The 21,545-nt window shown below is 34.3% G+C and overlaps 2 protein-coding genes across 2 annotated transcripts; both read right to left on the bottom strand.

Moving 5' to 3' along the window:
* Positions 1-89: 89 nt before the first annotated feature.
* Positions 90-3,482, bottom strand: LOC114744996 (putative disease resistance RPP13-like protein 1). Its single transcript, XM_028933134.1, has one exon. The coding sequence runs from the start codon at positions 3,061-3,063 to the stop codon at positions 265-267; it is 2,799 nt and encodes a 932-aa protein (XP_028788967.1). The 5' UTR covers positions 3,064-3,482; the 3' UTR covers positions 90-264.
* Positions 3,483-16,437: 12,955 nt separating this feature from the next.
* On the bottom strand, positions 16,438-21,031 carry LOC114744983 (ras-related protein RABF1). Its single transcript, XM_028933120.1, has 8 exons — positions 20,820-21,031; positions 20,460-20,536; positions 19,396-19,479; positions 19,161-19,255; positions 18,973-19,078; positions 17,553-17,642; positions 17,371-17,457; positions 16,438-16,797 (listed from the first exon to the last, which is right to left on the bottom strand). The coding sequence occupies exons 1-8, from the start codon at positions 20,842-20,844 to the stop codon at positions 16,759-16,761; spliced, it is 603 nt and encodes a 200-aa protein (XP_028788953.1). The 5' UTR covers positions 20,845-21,031; the 3' UTR covers positions 16,438-16,758.
* Between the last annotated feature and the right edge of the window lie 514 nt (positions 21,032-21,545).

Raw genomic sequence — 21,545 nt, 5'->3', positions numbered from 1 at the left:
GTAAACCCTGCTTCTCAGAAAGCAAGAACGGGGGCTTCCATGGTTTGTCTACTCTGTCAACTTCTTGAAAAGAAAAATGATACCATCACTGACCATATCACAGAAAGCCTATAAATTTAAAAGCCATTAAATGACAGATGCGATGTACATAGCAATAGGGCAGCAATGACAGCACATAATCAAAACATCATTACATGCCAATTATAAAGTCACGTATGTTAACTGTATTGCTGACCAGGGAAAGCTTTGACTCTTTCAAGTTGTCTACCTTGATGAGGGGCTACAAATAGAGGAAAGTCCCTCAAAACTAGCAAATACAGGATCAGATAGGTTCTGTTTCTCCTCTCTCAATTTATTACAAATCCGAACTCTGAGGGGTCTCATCTCAAATGACTCCATTTGTGGACAACCTCGAAGCTGGACTTCCTTCAAACTCGGCATCAGATTGTGAATTTGCTCGGGTAGAGACTTCAACTTCTGGCAGTAGTTGATTGTCAACAAAGTGAGTTTTGGGGCTGATAATCCTCCCTTGGTAAAAGATGCAAATTTTGGACAATGTCTAATGCTCAAGGATCTGAGTGATGGGAGATTCGGAGGAGTTGCACCTGATTCAGAAACTGTCAGAGCTTCCAGATTGTTACAACCCCTTATATCTAAAGACTTGAGGTTGTGGAAGAGATCTAATGGCAAGAACTTGAGTGAATCAAAGCTATCAAGTAAGTACATGGATGTGAGTAACCCGTAGCACTGAGGACCATGAACTGGGAATTCTAAATTCCCACAACTCTGAATGTTCAATACACGCAAATCAGGGGCAGTGGGAAGTGAACAAAGGAGCTGATGGCAGTCTCTGATTATGAGTAGCTTCAAAGATGGAAGGTTACTAGGTAAATCCCCCGTCAGCTTGGCACAACTCTCTATATGAAGTTCTCGAAGTTGACTGAGAGCCTTGCAACCAGTGTTAGCCTCAGGACTCCAATTCTCCCATGCTGACATATGCTCAAATCTTAGAATTTCAAGGGCAGGGAAGCTTATAGCTCCAGCAGGATTGCCAAAAAACTCAGGGCCAATGCTGACTAATCCATCAAATCTACTGATTCGAAGCTCTTTCAACGATGGGAGCTGTCCAAGTGCTGGCAACTTGCAGCAATATTTACAACCCTTTAGTTGTAAAGACACCATGTTGAAGAAGGAATTGTCCCCCAACCATTTGGGAAATTCTGTGCCTGGATAACCACGGATAACAAGCTCCTTCAAATTTGTATTTGGTTGTAGGCTGGTCAGTATTCTTTTCTCAAGCTGTGAATCATCAGTATCACCACTCCCGCACCACTTGAAAGCTAATCTGTCAAGACAGCTCTTTTCCTTCAACTTTGCTTTTTCAGAATCCTTGTCGTCAACAACATGTTCTAAGCCATGAATGAACAATGATCCATGTAAATCATTTAGTCCACCCAATTCACCAATGATAGATCCGCATTGATTTCCAAGAAAGAAGTCACTCAACTTTTGGAGGTTTCTTAACTTGCTCATGTGCAATGGCATCCATTCCAAACAGGTGCCACTGATATCCAGGTAACGCAAGTTAACAAGATCATGTAATCTTGTAGGCAGTTCCATGAGACTACAGCATCGAATTAACTTCAGTGTTTGTAAGTTGTACAAGCTGCAGACGGATTTTGGTAACCTGATAACCTTGGTGTCAGATACTTTTAGATACCGAAGATGCTTTAGCTCACCAATTGAATCTGGCAAATTGTACAAATACCCACCTACCAAGGTTAACACCCTTAAGCGGCTTAGCTTCATCAACATATCATTTGGCATGTTGTTGAACAAGTCAATGGATGTAGAAAACAACTGTATTTGCAGAAATGTGCGAAGGCGATTTGCTTTGCAAACATCATTCATGTTTAGATTTGAGGAACTATCTGCAATAATATGTGACAAATGACGAGTTCTTTCTCCAATTTCATTATAATTGGTATCTTCAATTCTGACAGAAAAGGTTCCTGATGCAAATTTTGCTAAATCATTTACAAGATGATGCATTACAAAGCATGTCTTATCACGTCTTGATTGCTGGAAAAAAGATCTAGATGCTAATTCCAAAAAGTATTCATACCCAGCTTCTTCAACCCTTTTATGTCGTTTTGATTGCTGCAGCAAACCTTCTGCCATCCACAACAAAGTTAATGTCTCCTTCTCAAACTCATAATCTTTTGGAAAAATTGAACAGTAAGCAAAACATCTTTTCAAATGTGCGGGGAGATAATGATAACTTAGTCTCAAAGCTGGAAGAATATTACTCTCATGGTCTTGCAGATCCCATATCTCACTTCTTAATACTTTCAACCATTCCTGCTTATCACTTTTAGCTCTCAAAAGCCCCGCAAGTGTCTTCACTGCCAAAGGCAATCCTTTGCACTTTCTAACTATTTCTTTACCTACTTTCTCCACACTATGATTGATATTTGAATCTCTGTAACCAAATGCATGTTTTGCAAAAAGATGCCAAGAATCTTCATTTGACAACACACTGACATTATAAGCCGGAACAGTTTGCATGATGGATGCAACATAACCACTTCGTGTAGTTACAATAATCTTACTTCCTTGGGCACCTGTGTGTTTAAATGGTCTGCTAAACTTTTCCCAGTTATCATAATTCTCATTCCAAACGTCATCAAACACAAACAAAAACTTTTTCTTCATCAAAAAACTTTTTAAATTGCGCTGGAGTGAATTCAAGTCTTCAAAACCACAGCTATAAGAAGTGATAGTCTCCAAAAGGTTTTTGGTAATCTTGCAGATATCAAATTCTTCAGACACATAAATCCATGCTTTGAGGTCAAATTCCTTCTGTACTCTTTCATCATTGTATACCAGTTGAGCTAAAGTGGTTTTCCCAGCTCCTCCCATTCCCACTATGGGAATGACACCCACAGTTTCATCATCACTATCATGTGACGACAACAACTTAACCAAGACGTCTTTATCAGTGTCCCTTCCGTACACATCACATGCCTCTATTACAGACGAAGTTGGTGTCTTCTGGCCCATTTGGGCTTCTCTACCAGCTTTTAGATCAAGGGTTTCTTTCTGTTTTATGACGAATTCTAATCTTTCAAGAATATCTTCCAGTTTCCGTTCAACCTCTATTCTATCAAAAAACTTCGTAGTAGCAGACTCTAGGGCGTTTACCTCGTTCGCGTTGGATTTTGAATCGGTGTAAATCTCATCCAGGAGATCATCAGCATCAAATGCGACATCTTTAAGCTCATCGAGCCACTCCTTCACCGCTGAATTTCTCAACTGCTTCTCTTCCGCATTGTTAAGTACGGCATTAACAGACAACAAGGTTATCTTCAACTTCTGAGCAACTTGACGGAGCTATTCTTCCTGAAGGAGTCAGCTATTTCGGAAGAAGCTATCCTTTCAAGCAGCACGTTGAAAATGGCGCTCATGAAAGGAGCACCGACAAGTTCTAGAGCCATGGAAGGGAAGTGGAATTTGAACTGTGTAGAGCAGAAGAGAAGTGGATCATCAATATGAAACTGTGAGCCATTATCTTTAACTAATTAATTATTAGACGAGTCACAATCGAGGAATTATTAGCCGACTCAAGGCGGCGTTGACTGGTGTTGTGTGGGTTTGTGTGGCGAGCTACTTAGCTCTGGGAGTACACCTAAAAAAAAAGCACTAACTCAGTGAATTGTAGGTCTGCTCGTCAGCATATGTGGCTTTTTTTAATGGAAATACTTTTCTGAACTTTTCTGTCTTCTCCTACTTTACCTGTCTTTACTGACTCTCTTTTTCCTTCCTTTTCATCTTCTTTCTTATTATTCTTTACCGGTTTCTCTCTCCCACATTCTTCTTTTCACCAATTTTTTTTTTTTAGATGAAAAATTGCATTGTGGCACGCTAAGCTCCTAAGCACAACGGAGTTCAAGTTTTGCTGAAAAATAAAGAGCTGAGTCCAGATGTAAGTACAGCACTTGCACAAAATTTTTAAAACCCCTCTGGCTCCATTTTGCGGCTGCTAAATTTGTTGAAGGAGCTGAAGCTTGGGCTAGCAAAAATAGCTCTCATAATCTCAAGATTCATGGAGTGCTCATGGATAAGATGCTGTCCGGGAAGTAATGGCACCCTTCAAATGGCCTGAGCACGAGCTAACCTTGGCTAACATAATGCCAACGGCGGCGCAGGGCATTGTGGCGGTGGAGAGATGGTGAAAGTGGGAGAAGCTGAGTAAGAGGGCTTTTAGAAGGGGGGAAAAAAGGAAGGGCCAAATGGACTGTTAGGATAGGAATGCCGGAAAGAGGAGGAAGACACTAGGGAAGGATGATGAGAAAGAAGATGAAAAGGAGAAAGGAGATGGGAAAGTTGAGGAGGAGAAGCGCAAAAGAAAGAGAAAATTTGAGAGACGCGTATTAAACAAGAGGAGAGAGAAACAATTGTAGCATTAGTTTTTTTTTATAAAATATTATTCTGATCCTAAATATAAAATTTTTTATAGTATAAATTATATTGTAAAAAGAGATTTTATATCTAATACTAGAAGAATATTTTCTATTAAAAAAACCCATGACAAGTAGGCTTGCAATTGATTGAGATGGTGTGTTTTTAGTGGACAGTATTCAAGTGACATGGTGCTTATACAGTACCTAAGAATTTCTGGTGAAAATGCATCCTCCCCATCAGTTGGTCCCACTTCCTCATCTCTCCATTTCTCTTCTTCAATCTTCCATTTCTATTATTTTAAGCATCTTGGTTTTTGCCAACTATTTCATCTTTATAATTAAAAGCTAAGCATTGCAGTTTTATTTATAAATAATCATATACTCTTCCGGTCCTTATTATAAGACCCAATTTGACTTTTTATTTGGTCCTAATTATAAGACCCAATCCATTTTCTTTTATATTTATGCATTTTTGTCCAAGATAATCCGTTTAATAATGATAGTTTTAGTCAATATATTTAATTAGCAAGGATATTTTAGGACTTATTTATTATAAATAACCAACTTAACTTACTTCCTTAATCTCCTCAAATAAGTCAATTGGTCTTATAATTAGGACGGAGGAGTACTTCTCTAATATTATTTATAAGTAAGGTTCAAAAAATTATATCAGTCAGTAAACCGGTTGAGATACTGGTTCAAGATTCAATGGGTCAGACTAGAGTCAACTCGGAATCAAATAGGCAATAATTAAAACAATATAACTTAATTAAAATGAATAAAAATATTCATATTTTAATTATAAAAATATTATATAATTTTTAATGAGCACTCATCTAGAAAATATTTATGCTATGAATTTTTTTTTTATTTTTTTCTTTTTTTTCACCTGACCCAATAATTTTTTTAAATTATTTTTCATTTTCCTCTCTCTTTGTGTTTTTTTCTACCCATGTGAGCACTCCCATTCGGTCATTCCCATTAGTTTTTTTGTTTTTTCTCTTTCCTACTTTTAATACTGAACACAACTAATATTTCCTCCTTGAACACACCTCATTCATTCCTCTAAGTATGGGTGTGCATAAGGCCTGCATGCCCCATAAGCCCACTCAAGCCCGCAAGAAAAGTGCCCAGTAAAAAGTTATCCAAGCAAAAATGGGCATATTTTGGTTGGGCTGATTCACGGGCAGGGTAGGGCCGCGAGCAGGATATGCTGCCCTGCCCATTTGGCTTGCCTGAAAATATATATAATTATATATATAAGATAATATTATTTTAAGCAATTATCTCTTTTATTTTGGTTAAAAAAATTAGGTAAAATTAGAAAAAATGAAAAGAACATAAAAATTATAATTATATAAAAGAGCTAAATATCAAAATATAAGATTCAATATGCTAAATTACTGCAAGTCAAATTTCCTTCTTTTTCTCTTACATCCAATTTTTTAAAACAAAAAAAAAAGAAAAATAAAACCACCTTTCAAATTTTGCGCTTTCATATGATTATAAGAATCCGCCAACTATATGAATAAACTAAGGAATTGAACTATTGATTTAGCTTAATTATTAATTTGTTCTAATTATTAAATATATTTTTTTACCTCCCATAAGAAATCGAAAGCTAAAGAATAAGACTACATAAGCCTTATATATGTATGAGTGATAGACTCATTCGTGATAATTTTTTTCCTTTCATTTGTCTCAAAACACGATAATTGAATTTTTTTCTACATATGATATAGGGCAGGGTGTCATTATGCTGGGCAGAAAAGCCTGCCCTACCCAGCTTGCCCTTGTCCTGCCCAAAATAGTTAGGGCTTCTACTGGGCAAAGCCGGGCAGCGGGCTGCAAAATGGCAAAATGCAGACCGCTCATCTTTCAAGCTGGGCATCGGGCAAGGGGCTTGCCCTGCCCAACCCTGCCCATGTGCAGCCCTACCTCTAAGCCTTCTCATATCTCTTTCTTCCTCACTTCTCTCTATGCCTCATCGGCTCATCCATCTCTCTCTCTCTCCCCCTTCTTTCTCCTTACCTTCCTGTCTCCAGTCTTCCATGAGCAGAGCACGAGCTTCTCCAGTGAGTAGCAAGGGAGAAAGATAGGCTAGGTAAACAACTAGCAACCCACCTAAACCAGTGGGTTGTCTGGTTTTTCTGATTTTAACCGGTTTGTCTCGCTTTATTACGGGCTGATTAAGAGCCGATTTACCCATTGAATCAGACCGAACTAAGGTCTAGTTCGTCAATTTCCAGTTTGAACCAGCTAGTCTGGTCCGGTTTTTTGTACTCTGTTTATAAGATAGAGAAAATTTTTTGTCTTAAGTATAAATCACATTATCAAATTGTCTTATATAAATATCAATTTTATCTTTAATTTATTATTTTGTAGACTTTGTACTGTTGGAATAAAGTGTATATTGAACTAGTTAAAAATTGTTATATACTTCTTTAGTCATATTTATAAGTTACTTTTAACATGTTTCATATAAAAGAAAAAAAGCCTTAAAACTTGTCGACCCTATCTTAATATTTCATAACTTTTTAATTTTACTTCTATTTAATATATGAAAAAACTTAGGAAAAATGACAAATAAAGACCCCTGAATTACCAAAATTACAAGGATGTCATCTAAATAAGCCAAATTGTCATTAGGGACCCGATTTCAAATTGCAAATAGCAAATATTGGTGAAAAGATGAAATTACCCCTCAGTAAATCAGCTTCATTAATGAAGGCTGAGACAAACAATATAATCGATGGAGTGCTTGAAGGAGAAGATTGGTGCTACACAAGCTTGAGAATCAAGTAAGTAATGTTTCTAATGTTTTTAAGTAAACTCTTCTTCTCTACCCACTAAGACTGAGGAATGTTATGTTGTTCTTGAATGTGGTGAGTGGCGTTATGGGTTGTTGGGTGATAGGTATGGAGGGAATGAGAGGGGGAGTTGATCATGGAATAATATTGTTTGAAGAGGTTTCAGTTGGGTTCAGCTTTAAAATTTTTGTCTTTATAGTCAGATTGTTGACCTGTGACTTTTACGAGGCAAGTTGCCACTGATCTGTGTTAGGAATGTCACAAATAGGAGAGTGGGGGAGGAGAAATGGAAGGAGGTAATAATTGTTAGTTTGAGTGTAAAGTTTAATGTGGTGCGGTGGGGGGAGGGGAATGAAAATCTTGTTATTTAGAATGTCAAACTTGTAAAAGCCTAATGTCAAGTGGGGAAAAGAAGAGGTAGTTAGCCTTGATTTCTAAATGCAAACGATTCGTTTGATTGAATAAAAGTATATTGAAGCTGATATATTTATTATATGTAAATTGTTGTTCCAGATTAGCATGAGAAAATGAATTGTAATAATGGGTCAAGCTTTAGGAAGGATTTGTTTTGTTTTTTCCATGTTGGTGGGTATTTTGAAAGAAACAATGAAGGTGAAGTTAAATATGCTGGAGGGAGTGTGACAGCAAGCAGCATAAAAGAAGGGATAACGCTGGAGGAATTAATGGGGACAATATCATAGTGGATACACAATGATACTAAAAGGTGGGATATTAAGGACACGATTAAGTTTGCTGAGAGCACACTTACTAATCTTTATCATGAAGGTGATATTTGCAATATGTTTGGATATAATGATAGTAGTGCTCATTTGTATGTAGCATCGAAAGGGAACCAGAAAGAAGGTGGAGCAATGAATGATGGAGAAATGTAAGTGGTTAAAGTTTTGCAGTTGATACTTACTATTCGGTAATGGATTATTGTTAATATCCAAAGAAATATTGTTATTATGTGTATTGGTAACACCTCATATAATTATATCTACATACACGATAAAATACTTCATTTAGAAGTCCACACGTATTTCTAACACTTCAACAAGTCATAATTTCAAAATATTTTTAACATGACATAACAAAATAGAATATTGAAGTCTTATAGTCATAGCAAATAAAAATATAATATAGCATGTACTTGAAGAGCACAGAAGCCTTTATGGCTCACTCCATCGTTGCCTTCCCTTGATTCCTAATAGATCCTTTACCTGAAAATGTTAATATAAGGGATGAGATCAAATGTCTCAGTAACTACTGAAATTCTAACATGTACAAGCAAACCATATATGATAAACAAAAATTCATTTGTCTGTGTGTGTGTATTTTTTATGTATGAAAATCACGAATTTATACATTCAACTTAAATTCATTTTTGTAACAACATCATTTTTTCAATATATCTAAAAATAATGCAATATGCAGCCTCCCTTATATCACTGTCCACTCTTGTACCACTAACTGGAGCCATAAGCTAACATATAGTCTAATAGGAACTAATCCATTTTACTAAATTATTCTAAACTCACCTATACTAGAGATATATCTGGTCAAAGATATAGAGCTCAAGTTCAGACTATGGCTCCCTTCCTTTGTAAATAAAATAAGGAGGTGTCATATGTCTCACGACTCCAATAAATTCCTAGCCAAAGGAAAACATGAAAGAAGGAGCTCTGACAAGTTCTATTCACTGTACATCGAATGATAGCATACCACATGGTAATTTACATCTATACAAATCCCTTTCTATTCTTAACCTAACAATGTATATGCCAGATGCAAAAAATATTACATCATAAATATGTCCTCAAATATATTATTAAAAATAAGATAGCAATAAAAATTTTATGTCATTTAACAGCTACTCAAGATAATTCCATAGCTATCAATATATTTAAATATTGATCATAATTAATAGCAATAAATTTAACAAAATCAAGTAACATATCAAAATATTTATTTGAAAAATCATAATATTATATTTCAGTATGATATAGAAATTAGTAAATCCACACTATAATCATACACAATTCACGTGTACAAGAAAAAATTTTCAGAGTTATCTAATATTCTTTAGCATACAAATATTCACATAAAGATTACTTCAAAATTCTCAAGAGTCTATAATATTGCACACAAATATTTATTAATATAAACTTAAAACTACTCCAAAACTATTCTAAAATTCTAAGACAACCCTTTAAACTAAAATTACATAAATATATTAACTCTCCCAAATTTTGTTATTTATAATGGATATAATATTATTTTGAAAATACAATTTACATGTAAGACTATTTAAATTTAATAACTTAGGTAAATATATTTTTATTACCCAAAAATCTAAATATTTCATATCAAAATCTCAATTATTTATTATAGTCTCATTTCAAATTTTTCTCTAACCAAATAACTCTTTTGAATTATAAATAAATTGTAACTTTATTTAATTTCATAAAATTCTCGATTTACAATTTTTCAAGCTTTTAAAAATTATTTCAACAATAGATCTTTAACTTATTCAATGTTCAAACCAATTAAAACCTCAATAATATATTAAATAACTCAAATAAAATGTTTAACTTAAATTTAGTAGGTAAAAACATCCTACATCTTTGAATAACAAAATTTTCAACTAAAATCTTAATTTAAAATTCTCAAAACAATCATTAAACAAATATAAACTGATTAAAATTTCTTAATAATATATCTTCAAATTTTCATGGTCATATATTGTCAAAACTCTATATTTATACTTCATACCCAAACGATAAAATTTTCTCTAAACATTATAATGAAGCTAATAATATAAAGCTCTAAATATATAGGAAATACTCATAAAGAAAATTTGATAATAAGAAGTATATTTGTGTACCTAAATTATCTCCAATTCTTATCATAAACGTTAGACCATGTACTGTGCAACTCAACTTCTCGCTCTTTTTCCTCTCTGCTTCTCACTCTCTCCTCCTCTGCTCATTCTCTTTTTCTTTCTCTACCTCTCCAAGGTATTTAAAATACTAGCATTTACTTCTTCCCTTCCTTTTTCTTCAACCTATATGCCCCCCTTTTTTTAATCTACGTCATCCCTTCTTTTCATTCTTCAATTAATGCTTTCCATTGTTTTTCAACTTCCTTTACTACTCCTCCATTTGTCCTTTCCTCTTTCTTTTTTTTCCCCTTCATTTATTACCCCTCCTCTGTTTTCTTCTCTCATTTATTACCCTCTCCCAAAAATCTTTCCTTAAGTCAATTGCCCCAGCTTTCCACCAAATGTAGTGGAAAGCTGTTTCTTTTTTTTAATTTAATAATAATATAATATTATTACTTTATTTAATTTAATAATTAATTTTTGACTTTTTTTTATTTTTTATGTTACATATTGTGTAGCAGTATAAAGTTATTATTTGGTAATGAATTGTTGTTAATATGTATATAAATCTTGTTATTAAGGTAATGAAGTTGCAGTTTGAAGTTGTAATTTGGTAATGAGTTGTTGTTAATTTCTATACAAATCTTGTTATACTGCTTAGTCTGTTGTAGTAGTAAGTTGAATTCTTGATATTTCCCATACAAATCTTGTTATTATGCTTATTCTATTATAGTATGAAGTTGTTATTAGGTAATGAATTGTTAGTATTTCCATACAAATCTTGTTGTTCTGCTAACTTTGTTACAGTAGAAAGTTGTTATTTGGTAGTGAATTATTGCTATTTCTCATACAGATGTTGTTATTATGCTTAAGTCTGTTGTAGTAGGAAGTTGTTATTTCCCAATGAGTTATTACTAATTTCCATTTGAATGTTGTTATTATGGGTGTAGGACTAAGAATTTGTTTGGGCTGTCAGAAGAAATGACTAAAGATGCGGTGAACCTTGGTAATAACTATGAGCCACTCAATGTTGACAATGATGGTGAATGCCTAACGTATGGAGAAGGGGGGTTTAAGTCAAACAAACTTGTGTAACGGTTCAGAGAGTAAAGGGACATTGAGGGGTACTTTGAATTGCATGAAATAGGTTGGAGTTTTTTTGCAGGAGTGGGACAATATATTCCACATGCCCAAGCTTTTAAGGAGGTTGTGTATAGATTTAGTATTGCACAGAAGATTGCAACAACATGAGGGAGAAACAGTAGGGAGAAGATGAATGTGAAGTGTAAAGTGGAAGGGTGTTCATTAAAGATTTGTGCAAATGCTGTTAGGAGGGATACTCTTTTATTACGCATGACTACATTCATTCAGCGCCAGACAATTTGGATATCACTTATGCTGGCAATGCTACATTGATGTCATCAATAAGACTTGAGGAGATAAGAAACCATACCGAAAAGCGTCCTACTAAAATAAGGAAGACACTGGAAATGGAGTATGGTGTGAGGCTAACATATGCTCAAGCTTATGAAGCAAAGGAAGAGGCTATGGAACACATATATGAGAAAGCAAAAGAATCCTATATGTTCATACCATGAATATGCCAAAGATTGAAGGAAACTGATGATAAAACAGTATTGAATGGGTTACCGTTGGTAATACATTTGAGCAGGTTTTCATTGCATACAGTTCATGTATTGAGGGTGTTTTGAATGGTGCAAGGGCTATATTATATGTTCATGAAACTCATTTAAGTGGTCTATATAAGGGGACACTACTCTCAGCATCGGGATATAATGCAGATAATGACTTGTTCCTTTTTGCAATAACAGTGGTGAAATCAGAGAATCTTAATGACTAGACTTGGTTTCTGTACAAAATTAAACAAATCATTGGTTTGGTGCAATTGACGATTGTATCAGACCGACACAATTCCATAATAGGAGATGTTTAAGCAATATTTAGAGGTGAAAGGTATACGTATTGTTATAGGCATTTGAAGGAAAACTTCAGTGCTGAACAAGTGAAAGTAAACAGAGGTAAAAGGATAAGCCAATGTTCAAAAAAAAGATGCATTAAAGGTTCTTAATAGAGTAGCTTATGTGAGGGTTGACAATGAATTTGATCATACAATGGTAGGGCTGAGAACTATGTCTCCCGAGTTACATGAATGGGTTATCAATCAGGGTGATGTGAATAGGTGAGCAATGAGCAAGTTCCCATTTAAAAGATGGGATAACATAACAACCAATATAACTGAGTCTTTCAATGCTTGAATGGTGAAGGAGAGAAAGCATAATGTGGTCCAAATGATCCATGAGCATCGGAAGAAAGTAGCAAGGAAGATGAATGTATCATATGTGGCAATGACTAAGTGGAGGAATTGTGTTGGGCCAAAAACCGAGTCAAAGGTTCTAGAGAATGTGTATTTCAGTAGGTATGTGAGCTGTGACAATTATGGAGGCAGAAGACTGTGTATACATACATCTCGTGGAGACCAAAAACTAGACCTTGATCTACAATAATGTAGTTGTCTTGGTTGGCAAATGTCAGGAATTTCCATGCTGCTATGCTTGTGCAGCCATTAAGACTGTGGGGGGGAATGTATATGAATATGTTGAATACTGTTACAGAATTTCAGCACAGGAGAAAATATATGGCATGAGCATGGTTCCAATGGTGACAATCAATATGCCTAACCCAAATGACTATATGTTTGAGAATCTTGGTGAACAAATCCTGTTTTTATCACTAAACATAACTAGGCCTCCTGGAAGACCAGGAACTAAACAACGAGAATCACAATTTCAAAACAAAAAAGTCTACTATTGCACTAGATGCCACCAACTTGGACACACAAGGAGGGCTTGCAAAAATCCTAACCCATCTTGAAATTAATTTCTACAAGAGATAACAATTTTTTTTGTGTATATATGCTCCACCCTTCTTAATTTTTTTAGGAGAAGGGCATTGTTAAATTTGCATAGCTATACAGCTATTTTTACAAGTAATATGTTTGGTGACAAGAGAAAATGAAGTCTATAGGTATTGTTAATGTCCTTTTGTCATTGACTATTGCAAACTCTGATTGTTGTAAACGGACCTTTGACTTTTTGTTAATTGACATAGTATTACTGTAAATTCCTTTGGTTGTATTGTAAATGTAGATTGCTTACTTTGATGTCAACAAAATCAGATTACTATCAAACCCCTTGTGGTTTGTGGTTAATTGACATAGTGTTGTTGTAAATTCCCTTAGTTGTATTGTAAATGCACACTGCTTACTTTTATGTTAATAAAATCAGGTTGCTATCAAACCACTTATGGTTTGTGGTTAATTGACATAGTATTGCTGTAAATTTTCTTGTTTATGTTGTAAATACACACTACTTATTTTTATGTTAGTAAAATCAGGTTGCTATCAAACCACTTGTGGTTTGTGGTTTGTGGTTTGTTGGCATACTGATATTGCCAATTGGTTAACCAAAGTTGTTTTTTGATAAGTTGAAGTTGTCACTCGTTAAACAAAAGTGGAAATAGTGTCATTTGAATAGGAAAAAATGAACTTCATTAATTCCACTTTGAAAGTTGTTATTTGGTAAACTAAAGCTGTCACTCCTTAAAGAAAAGTGGAAGAAGTGTCATTTTAACAGGAAAAAATAAACTTCATCAATTCCACTTCAAAAGTTGTTATTTAACAAATTGAAGTTGTCACTCATTAAAGAAAAGTAAAAATAGTATCATTTCAATAGAAAAAAAATAAACTTGATATATTGCTTAACCGTAGTTGTTATTTGGCATACTGAAATTGTTACTTGTTAAAGAAAAGTGAAAATAGTATCATTTGAACAGGAAAAAAATGAACTTCATCAATTCCACTTTGAAAGTTGTTATTTGACAAACTGAAGTTGTCACTCATTAAAGAAAAGTAGAAATAGTGTCATTTTAACAGGAAAAAAATGAATTTCATCAATTCCACTTCAGAAGTTGTTATTTGGCAAATTGAAGTTGTCACTCATTAAAGATAAGTGGAAATAGTTTCATTTCAATAGAAAAAATGAACTTCATATATTACTTATCCGAAGTTGTTATTTGGCATATTGAAGTTGTCACTCGTTCTGTCAATCAAGCGCCTATGATAAACTTGTTATTTTCTCCACAAAAGTTGTTAAACCTTTAAACTCAACTTGTTATTCCCACTTACTTATCATAATTGTTATTTCTAATCATACACTAATCATTTGAAATGATAAACTTATCAAATTGTCATACTCAGCTTTGTTATTCAAATAATTCATTTCCTATTATCAACTTCTAAATTCCACATAGCAATCTTGTTATTCACTATTATAAACTTGTTATTTCCTATTACCAACTTGTCAATTTCGCATTGACATCTTCTTATTCCTAATTAATCAATAACTTGTCACTTACTATTCTCAAGTTGTTATTTTTATAACTAAACTTGTCAAATCCCACTGTCCATCTTTCATTTACAACAAAACACACTTAGTACCTCTTCAATTCAATTTACACTTTACCCAATCTTGTGTCGTTTTTTCCCCAACTATTATTGTCATCTACAAAACTGATATTGTCATTCCCTCCCCACACAAACACCATTCCCACAAGTTATTTAATAGAAAAAACATATATTTTTCATAGTAAAACATTCTTCATCACTCAATCACAATTGGGTACTTCTACTTTCCTACCCTAAACTCTTTTCCTCTCGCCAATGATTCACAGATTCTTGCAGCAACCAACCAAAACAAAATTAGCCATCAAACTTCCCACAATCAGTCGTCTAATGTAGTTGCTAACTCTGTCACCAAAAACGATTGTTGCCCCATTGTTCAATGATGCCTTCGCCTTCTCTAAACCCTTCCACAATGCTGATAAACCACTACTCTGTTCACCTCTGTCACAGTAAATATGCACTTTGCGATTACAACACTCCTCTCCACATTACTCTTATGGCAAAATGGCGGTAAGCAAGTGCACGAAAATGGAGAGAGTGGGGGGAATGTAGAGAAGAGTGGGAAGTTATCAATAGTGCAGGGACTACATGTCGCGGTTTCAGTTTGTTCAAATTACTAAGAGGCAATTTTGTCTTTTCACCAATATTTGCTATTTGCAATTTAAGATTGGGTCCCTCATGGCAATTTGGCTTATTTAGGTGACCTTCTTGTAATTTTGGTAATTCAAGAGTCTTTATTTGTCATTTTTCCAAAAACTTAAGACAAGTTTCTTCTATCTATTATGTCAAGTTCTCTAATTATACATAGTCTTGTGCTTCTTCTTTTTTTTGTCTCATATGACTTTGTAACTAAATGCTAATATTTAAAAAAATATGACATATGTTAATATGTGATTGGAAAACTTGACATACCAGATATAGAGAACTTGATTAAGTATTATCCTGTAATATAGTAAAATTACACATTTACATGAAAATTTTAATGATTTACAGTTTTTTTCTTCTTAGTAAAACATGTTAAAGTAACTCACAAATAGGACAAAAGAAATGTATAATAATTTTTATCTGGTTCAATATACACTTTATCCCAACAATATAAAGTCTACATAATAAAAAATTAAGGATAAATTTGATATTTATGTAAAAAAATTTAATAATGTCATTTATAATTAAGATGATAAAATTTTTCTCCCTTATATATAATCATTAGAGGAATATATGATTATTTATAAAAGAAAAAAATGCAATGTTTATTTTTTAATTATAAAGATGAAATAGTTGGAGAAAAACAAGATGCTTAAAATAGGAAATTGAAAGATTGAAGAAAAGAATGGAGAAATGCGGAAGTGGGACCACCGCAGGGGGAGTGGGGGGCCACATGAATGGTAAAATGAGGCGCAACGGCGCCGTTTCAATGCTGAACATTAGGTGCTCATCGATTGTGGACTCGGGATTTAACCACTTTACACATATCTCATTTTAATTAGAAAAGAAATTTAGCTAAAATGAGATAATTTTATTAAACTTATCAATAACTTAAATGTGACTAGTTTTCAAAATTACTTCCCATCTCTCTTTCTACCTTGTCCTATTATTGATGATTATTGTTGGAATATGGGTTAATTATGGTATATTAGACCCAAACCCATTTAAGGTCATTGAATTCTTTTTTTATTCTAATTGTAATTCTCCCTAATAAAAACTACCACGTCTTGAACCTCTCATTATTCTTAACTTTCCTTTATAAACTATTCGGAGTTCAACTCTGAGTGCATGAAATATTCAGGAAACCGGGTTAGCTGAGCATGACAAAAATCTTGGACTCATTTTCTCACATAACTGCTACATTGTGCCCCACTTTACAATCTCAGCACCAACCCAAAAAAGAAAAGACAAAAAAGTTAATTGAAAAAACATAGCATTTGAGGGTCTCACGAGGTTCTCGTGACGAGACTCAGTCTGCTAGAATCTAATGTATAATTTCTTCGTGATTGTACTGCTTCAACTTAACACAACGCATATGAAACCAGAAAATAGCATATCAGAATTTACACAACTCATTTTATTGTACTTAGAAGGTCCCAAAGCCAAAGCATATCTTTTAGCACAGTTCGGGCCGCTTCAATTAGTGGATGGACGAGGCAGCCTTTTGGCAATTTCCTGTAAGAAAGGAGCAACTTGTTAGTTTTCTAAAGCTAGTTAGAATTTCCAAATTCATCACCTTTGAACATTGATTTCATAGATGCATCAGCTGATGTTTGGCTCATGGAAAAGGACATGGAAAGGGGAAAAAATTAAACTTTTCCTGTGATTCAGAAAATCTATTTTTATATACTTTCTCATCCAGTGTCCTCAATTCAAACATACCAACAAAAGAATGTTAGATTTAATTATTTAAATCTAAATCAAGAAAAATGTCCAGTTTTAAATTTTCCTTTTCCTTCTCATCTCCTCCAATTTTCTCAAGCCAAACAAACCCTTGAGAATCCCTGACCATATAATTAGTGAAAGTCTAGCAACAAATATTCTGACGCAAACAAAGAATTTGCTAATATAGTCCCTAATAATGGTGATATTATGAAGAAGTGCAAACATAGCCATTGCTAAATGATCATAATAACCACTTACTGAAGCATAATTTTTAACAACATGCTGATTTGCAGCATAGCATCGCATTTCATAATTCATTCTGACATTGAACTTTAATTGGAAGCAGATAAATGTCAACAGTACCTCGAACAATTCATTTATATTATCTGCTGTCTTCGCAGAGGTCTCAATAAAGAACATTCCATTCTTCTCGGCATAGTCAATGCCATCCTGTACGAAAAATACACAAGCACAATACGTGGGATAACAAGTGTTAACTTTTATCTCATTCGACAAGTCAAAATATTGAGAAAACACCGTACTACCTGAACAGGCACTTCCCGCTGCTCATGAAGATCAGCTTTATTACCCACTAATGCCAAAACTATATCAGAACTTCCATGCTTTTGCAGCTCCTGCAAATGGTGAACATATCATCTGCTAAAAATATCAAAGTAATAATATTTCACAGAAAAAGTAGGAACCTAGGACTGTTTAGCTTTAGCCATGTTGTTGCGCAGTCAAGCACTTATTTAACAAATATAAAAACTATTTCAATAACTGTGATTATATCTAACCAATAAGAAACATCATTTTTGATGGAGCAGCAGAAGCTTTTTTTTCCCTTTTCAATTCTTTGATGTGTATGAGGAACAAGAATTTGAATCTTACACTGAAAGAAGAAGTTACAAATGGCAAGGAGGTAAATTGTTTTATCCCTAGTTTTGAGCCAATCAAAACAGTTTTTGGCATAAGTGATCCTCCTGATAGAAGGAAAAAAGTCATAGCAAGACCCGACAGGCATGGTGCATAAAAGCAGGTGAGCATTGAAACCATATTGGATATTCATGGCTGTTGTAAGTTCCATGAATCAAATTATCAGGGATCTTTTTTTTTTCATTCCTTTGGCAACACTATCACCTATAATGGCCCACAAAGGCCAACAAAGGCACTATGTCAAAAGGGAAGAAGTGCACGTTTTTTAATCTCTGTAAGTGGCTGGTAAATCATTACAGAACACACAAGTCACAAGTGCGGGAAAAGAAAGAAATTGATACTGTTTCACTTTACTAAATAACAGGCGAGATGTGGACTATAAAACAGATCTAGCTAGCAATTGTTTCATATATATTGGCCCTTTGCATCAAGTTATCATCAGTTTATTGTATAACAATTGACTTCCACCTTTTACGCTCATATATACCTGCAATAAGTTTATATTTTCTGCTGTTCTTTAACATTTTCTATGGTTATTACAAAGTTTGTTTCAGCCTCCATTAGCGTTTCACAGTCCACACTTTCTAAATCACATATGATAGGTTCACAAAGCTTAGTCTGGTTCTCTTTCACATGTCATATCCCTCTGAATGAATTATCTTATCATACCCTATCATACCATAAGCAGGCAGCGAGGGCCTACATATCCTAGCACTCTCCTCAGCACAAGTAATCATCCAAAGCATGGTTAGAGACAGAACAGTTAGATCCTTTCCTTATTCAGTTAATCAGTTCACAGAAATCAAACCCCTTCATAGGTTTCCAAGTAGTCAGGTATTAAGTGACTCACGGATTCCATCTGTGACAATTAGAAACCAAGCAAGTGGATCAACGAATAAATGTACTCTATAATATGCTGAACACTTTCAGTGCCCAGACTGCAACCCAGTAAATTGTCCCCATACCAGAGAAATAACTGCTAACAAAATAAAGAGTGATATAAACACCTTGTGATAGCTGAAAATATACCTTGACCCAGTACTGTGCTTTGTTGAAAGATTCTGGACTGGTTATGTCATAGACAACAACAGCAACAGCTGCACCTCTATAATACAATGGTGCCAGTGACGCATACCTGTGCAGCATAGTTTTAATCAACTTCAATTATCCCTGTCATTCAAATAAGGAGGGACGGGATAATTAATAAGAGAAAAAACCTCTCTTGACCCGCAGTATCCCATATTTCGAACTTGACCGTGGTAGAGTCTTGCAAAGCTATTGTTTGAGACAAAAATGAAGCCCCAACAGTTACCTGATATAAACCAGAAAAAATAAGCATATCTCCATACAAATGAATGAACCAAAGTAACCTTATAAAGCAGCACAAAAGAATTACTTCATATCATTCAAAATGACATAAACAGTCAGTAAGAAAAGTAAAATATCCTTTACCTTGGATGTGGGGTCAAACTGACCACGGACAAATCGTAGAACAATGCAGCTCTTACCAACACCAGAATCACCTAACAAAACAAGCTGTATTCAGTGACATTAAAGGTTAGTTGTTGGGTCCTTGGAAAGTTAAATATTGTTATATTGGTGCTATTATACTATTTATATAAGTAATTTATAAGGAACCACTTAAGTAATTGATATATGGCTAAACACCATCCCACATGCAGAGACTGTAATGCATGTAGTTATGAAACCCTTGCATCTCTCTTTCTCAATATTATTAAGAAGCACTTAGTGGTCTCCAACCAATGACCTCTCATATTCAAACTGAGGGAGTGGTTTCCTATAGGGTGGAAGTTACTGACCCATGAATGCGATGTGTTTTAGCAGCATGCACCCAGCAGGCCAGCACTTGTACATAACCAAGTACTTACGTGCCTTCATGGTTTCAGCCAGAAATGAAGTTACAATAGTTATAAGGGATAATTCATTTTCATCTGTTATCATATTTCTATTATTTTATTTTTCAAAGGCCACATTACTATTAGCAACAGCAATACATTCTTAAAGCCTAACAGGGCATGTTGGAGTCAGCAAAGTAAGCGTACAAAATATTTCAATTCGAAGGATTAAAATTAACAGTAGTTTTTTTTCCTTTTTTTTTTTGGGGGGGGGGGTTGTATTTTTCAATCTTGGGAAATGAATGATTGCATCCAAATTCCAAATCAAATCAGAGCTAACCACCCCGAAAATAGAGTCTGCCCTATAGAGGAAAAGTTTGAAACGGTACAGGACAAGCGATTTTATAATTTTAATGACTGAAATAGCAATGAAAATAATTCCAATTAAACCAGAACTAACTGAATGGAAAGCCAGGATACGGATATTTCCTAATTATGCACGAAAGATCACCAGATCAGCATTGTTCCTCTCCTCACTTTGACTTCCTCAGTCAACAATGAATTTTAAATTACAAAACATAAGATGATAAAAACTCTTTGCAAAAGGTCAGGGTTCCATGTTCGTGAAAATGAAGAAAGCCAAAATTTGCCCATAAGTACCTTAACACGTAGATTCTTTGCGTCCTGCCCTCCACCATTCTCCGAATTCGCTCGACCCAGTTGATTGGAGCTCCTCTCTGTAAAACAAAGAATCAATATACCCAAAGTTCAATCAAAACCACAAACCGACAACAGCTTTAGATGAACAGCTAATGCACAAAGGACCAAACCCTATCAAATGAAAACCATAAAATCAGCAATCGAACCCCACAATCAAACAAAAGTACAGTTGTTCAGCTCACAAAATCAAATTTCGTAAATTGCAGGATAATTTCGTCCGTTTCCAGGAAGGAAAAAGAATTGGATGAGATGATCAAGTATACTTAGATGCATAGATATAAAAATAAACAAGAAATTTACCAGGAACGGATGAAGAGCAACCCATAGCGAGCCGAGACTTTCGGAGTGCAAACAAAAATACGAGTACAGTGAAAAAATAAAAATTGAAGCAGAAAAGGATCTCAATGCCCGCCTTCTCGGGGTGGAATTAGGATGTTTAGTGGCAGATGCGCTGACTTCAATTTTGGACTACCTTGCTCTACACTAGAAGCACAATCTGGTAGAATTGAACCTATGTTCTTGGAAACTTTTGAGAAATCCATTACGTTGTCTACAATCATGCTTTATATTAAATTAATGGCTGATGACTTGAGATGCACCTTTTCATTCTTGTTCGTCCTGATTAAATTATTTCATTATAAAAAATGAGGAATAATAAACTAATCTCTCAGCATTATAGATTCTTTGACCAAAAAAAAAAATACTCCTCCTGTGCTTAACCTCCTTAATATAAAAATTAATTATTGAGTTAATTTTAATCTAAATATAAGACTTATTTATCATATTTATAATTTTTTAAATTATCTTATAAATACTCTCTCAACCATAATCAAGTAGAAGAAGGACAAGAGATATTAAGGAAGATAATTATGGTGTTTTAGGAAAAATATGTCAAATTTTTTTATAATTAACTAACTTATCTAACATCTTTAATTTAATCAAATTAATTAAACTGGTCTTATATTAAGAACACGAGGAGTATTATAGATCATTTTAATCTTGGGAATAATAATATTTACGAAGAAA

This window comes from Neltuma alba, unplaced genomic scaffold (genome assembly GCF_004799145.2).
Source record: "Neltuma alba isolate B1F8T4 unplaced genomic scaffold, ASM479914v2 tig00004508_pilon, whole genome shotgun sequence".
NCBI classification, from domain to species: Eukaryota; Viridiplantae; Streptophyta; class Magnoliopsida; order Fabales; family Fabaceae; genus Neltuma; species Neltuma alba.
Note: the sequence above shows the minus strand (reverse complement) of the source record. Positions and strands in the feature narration are given on the sequence as shown.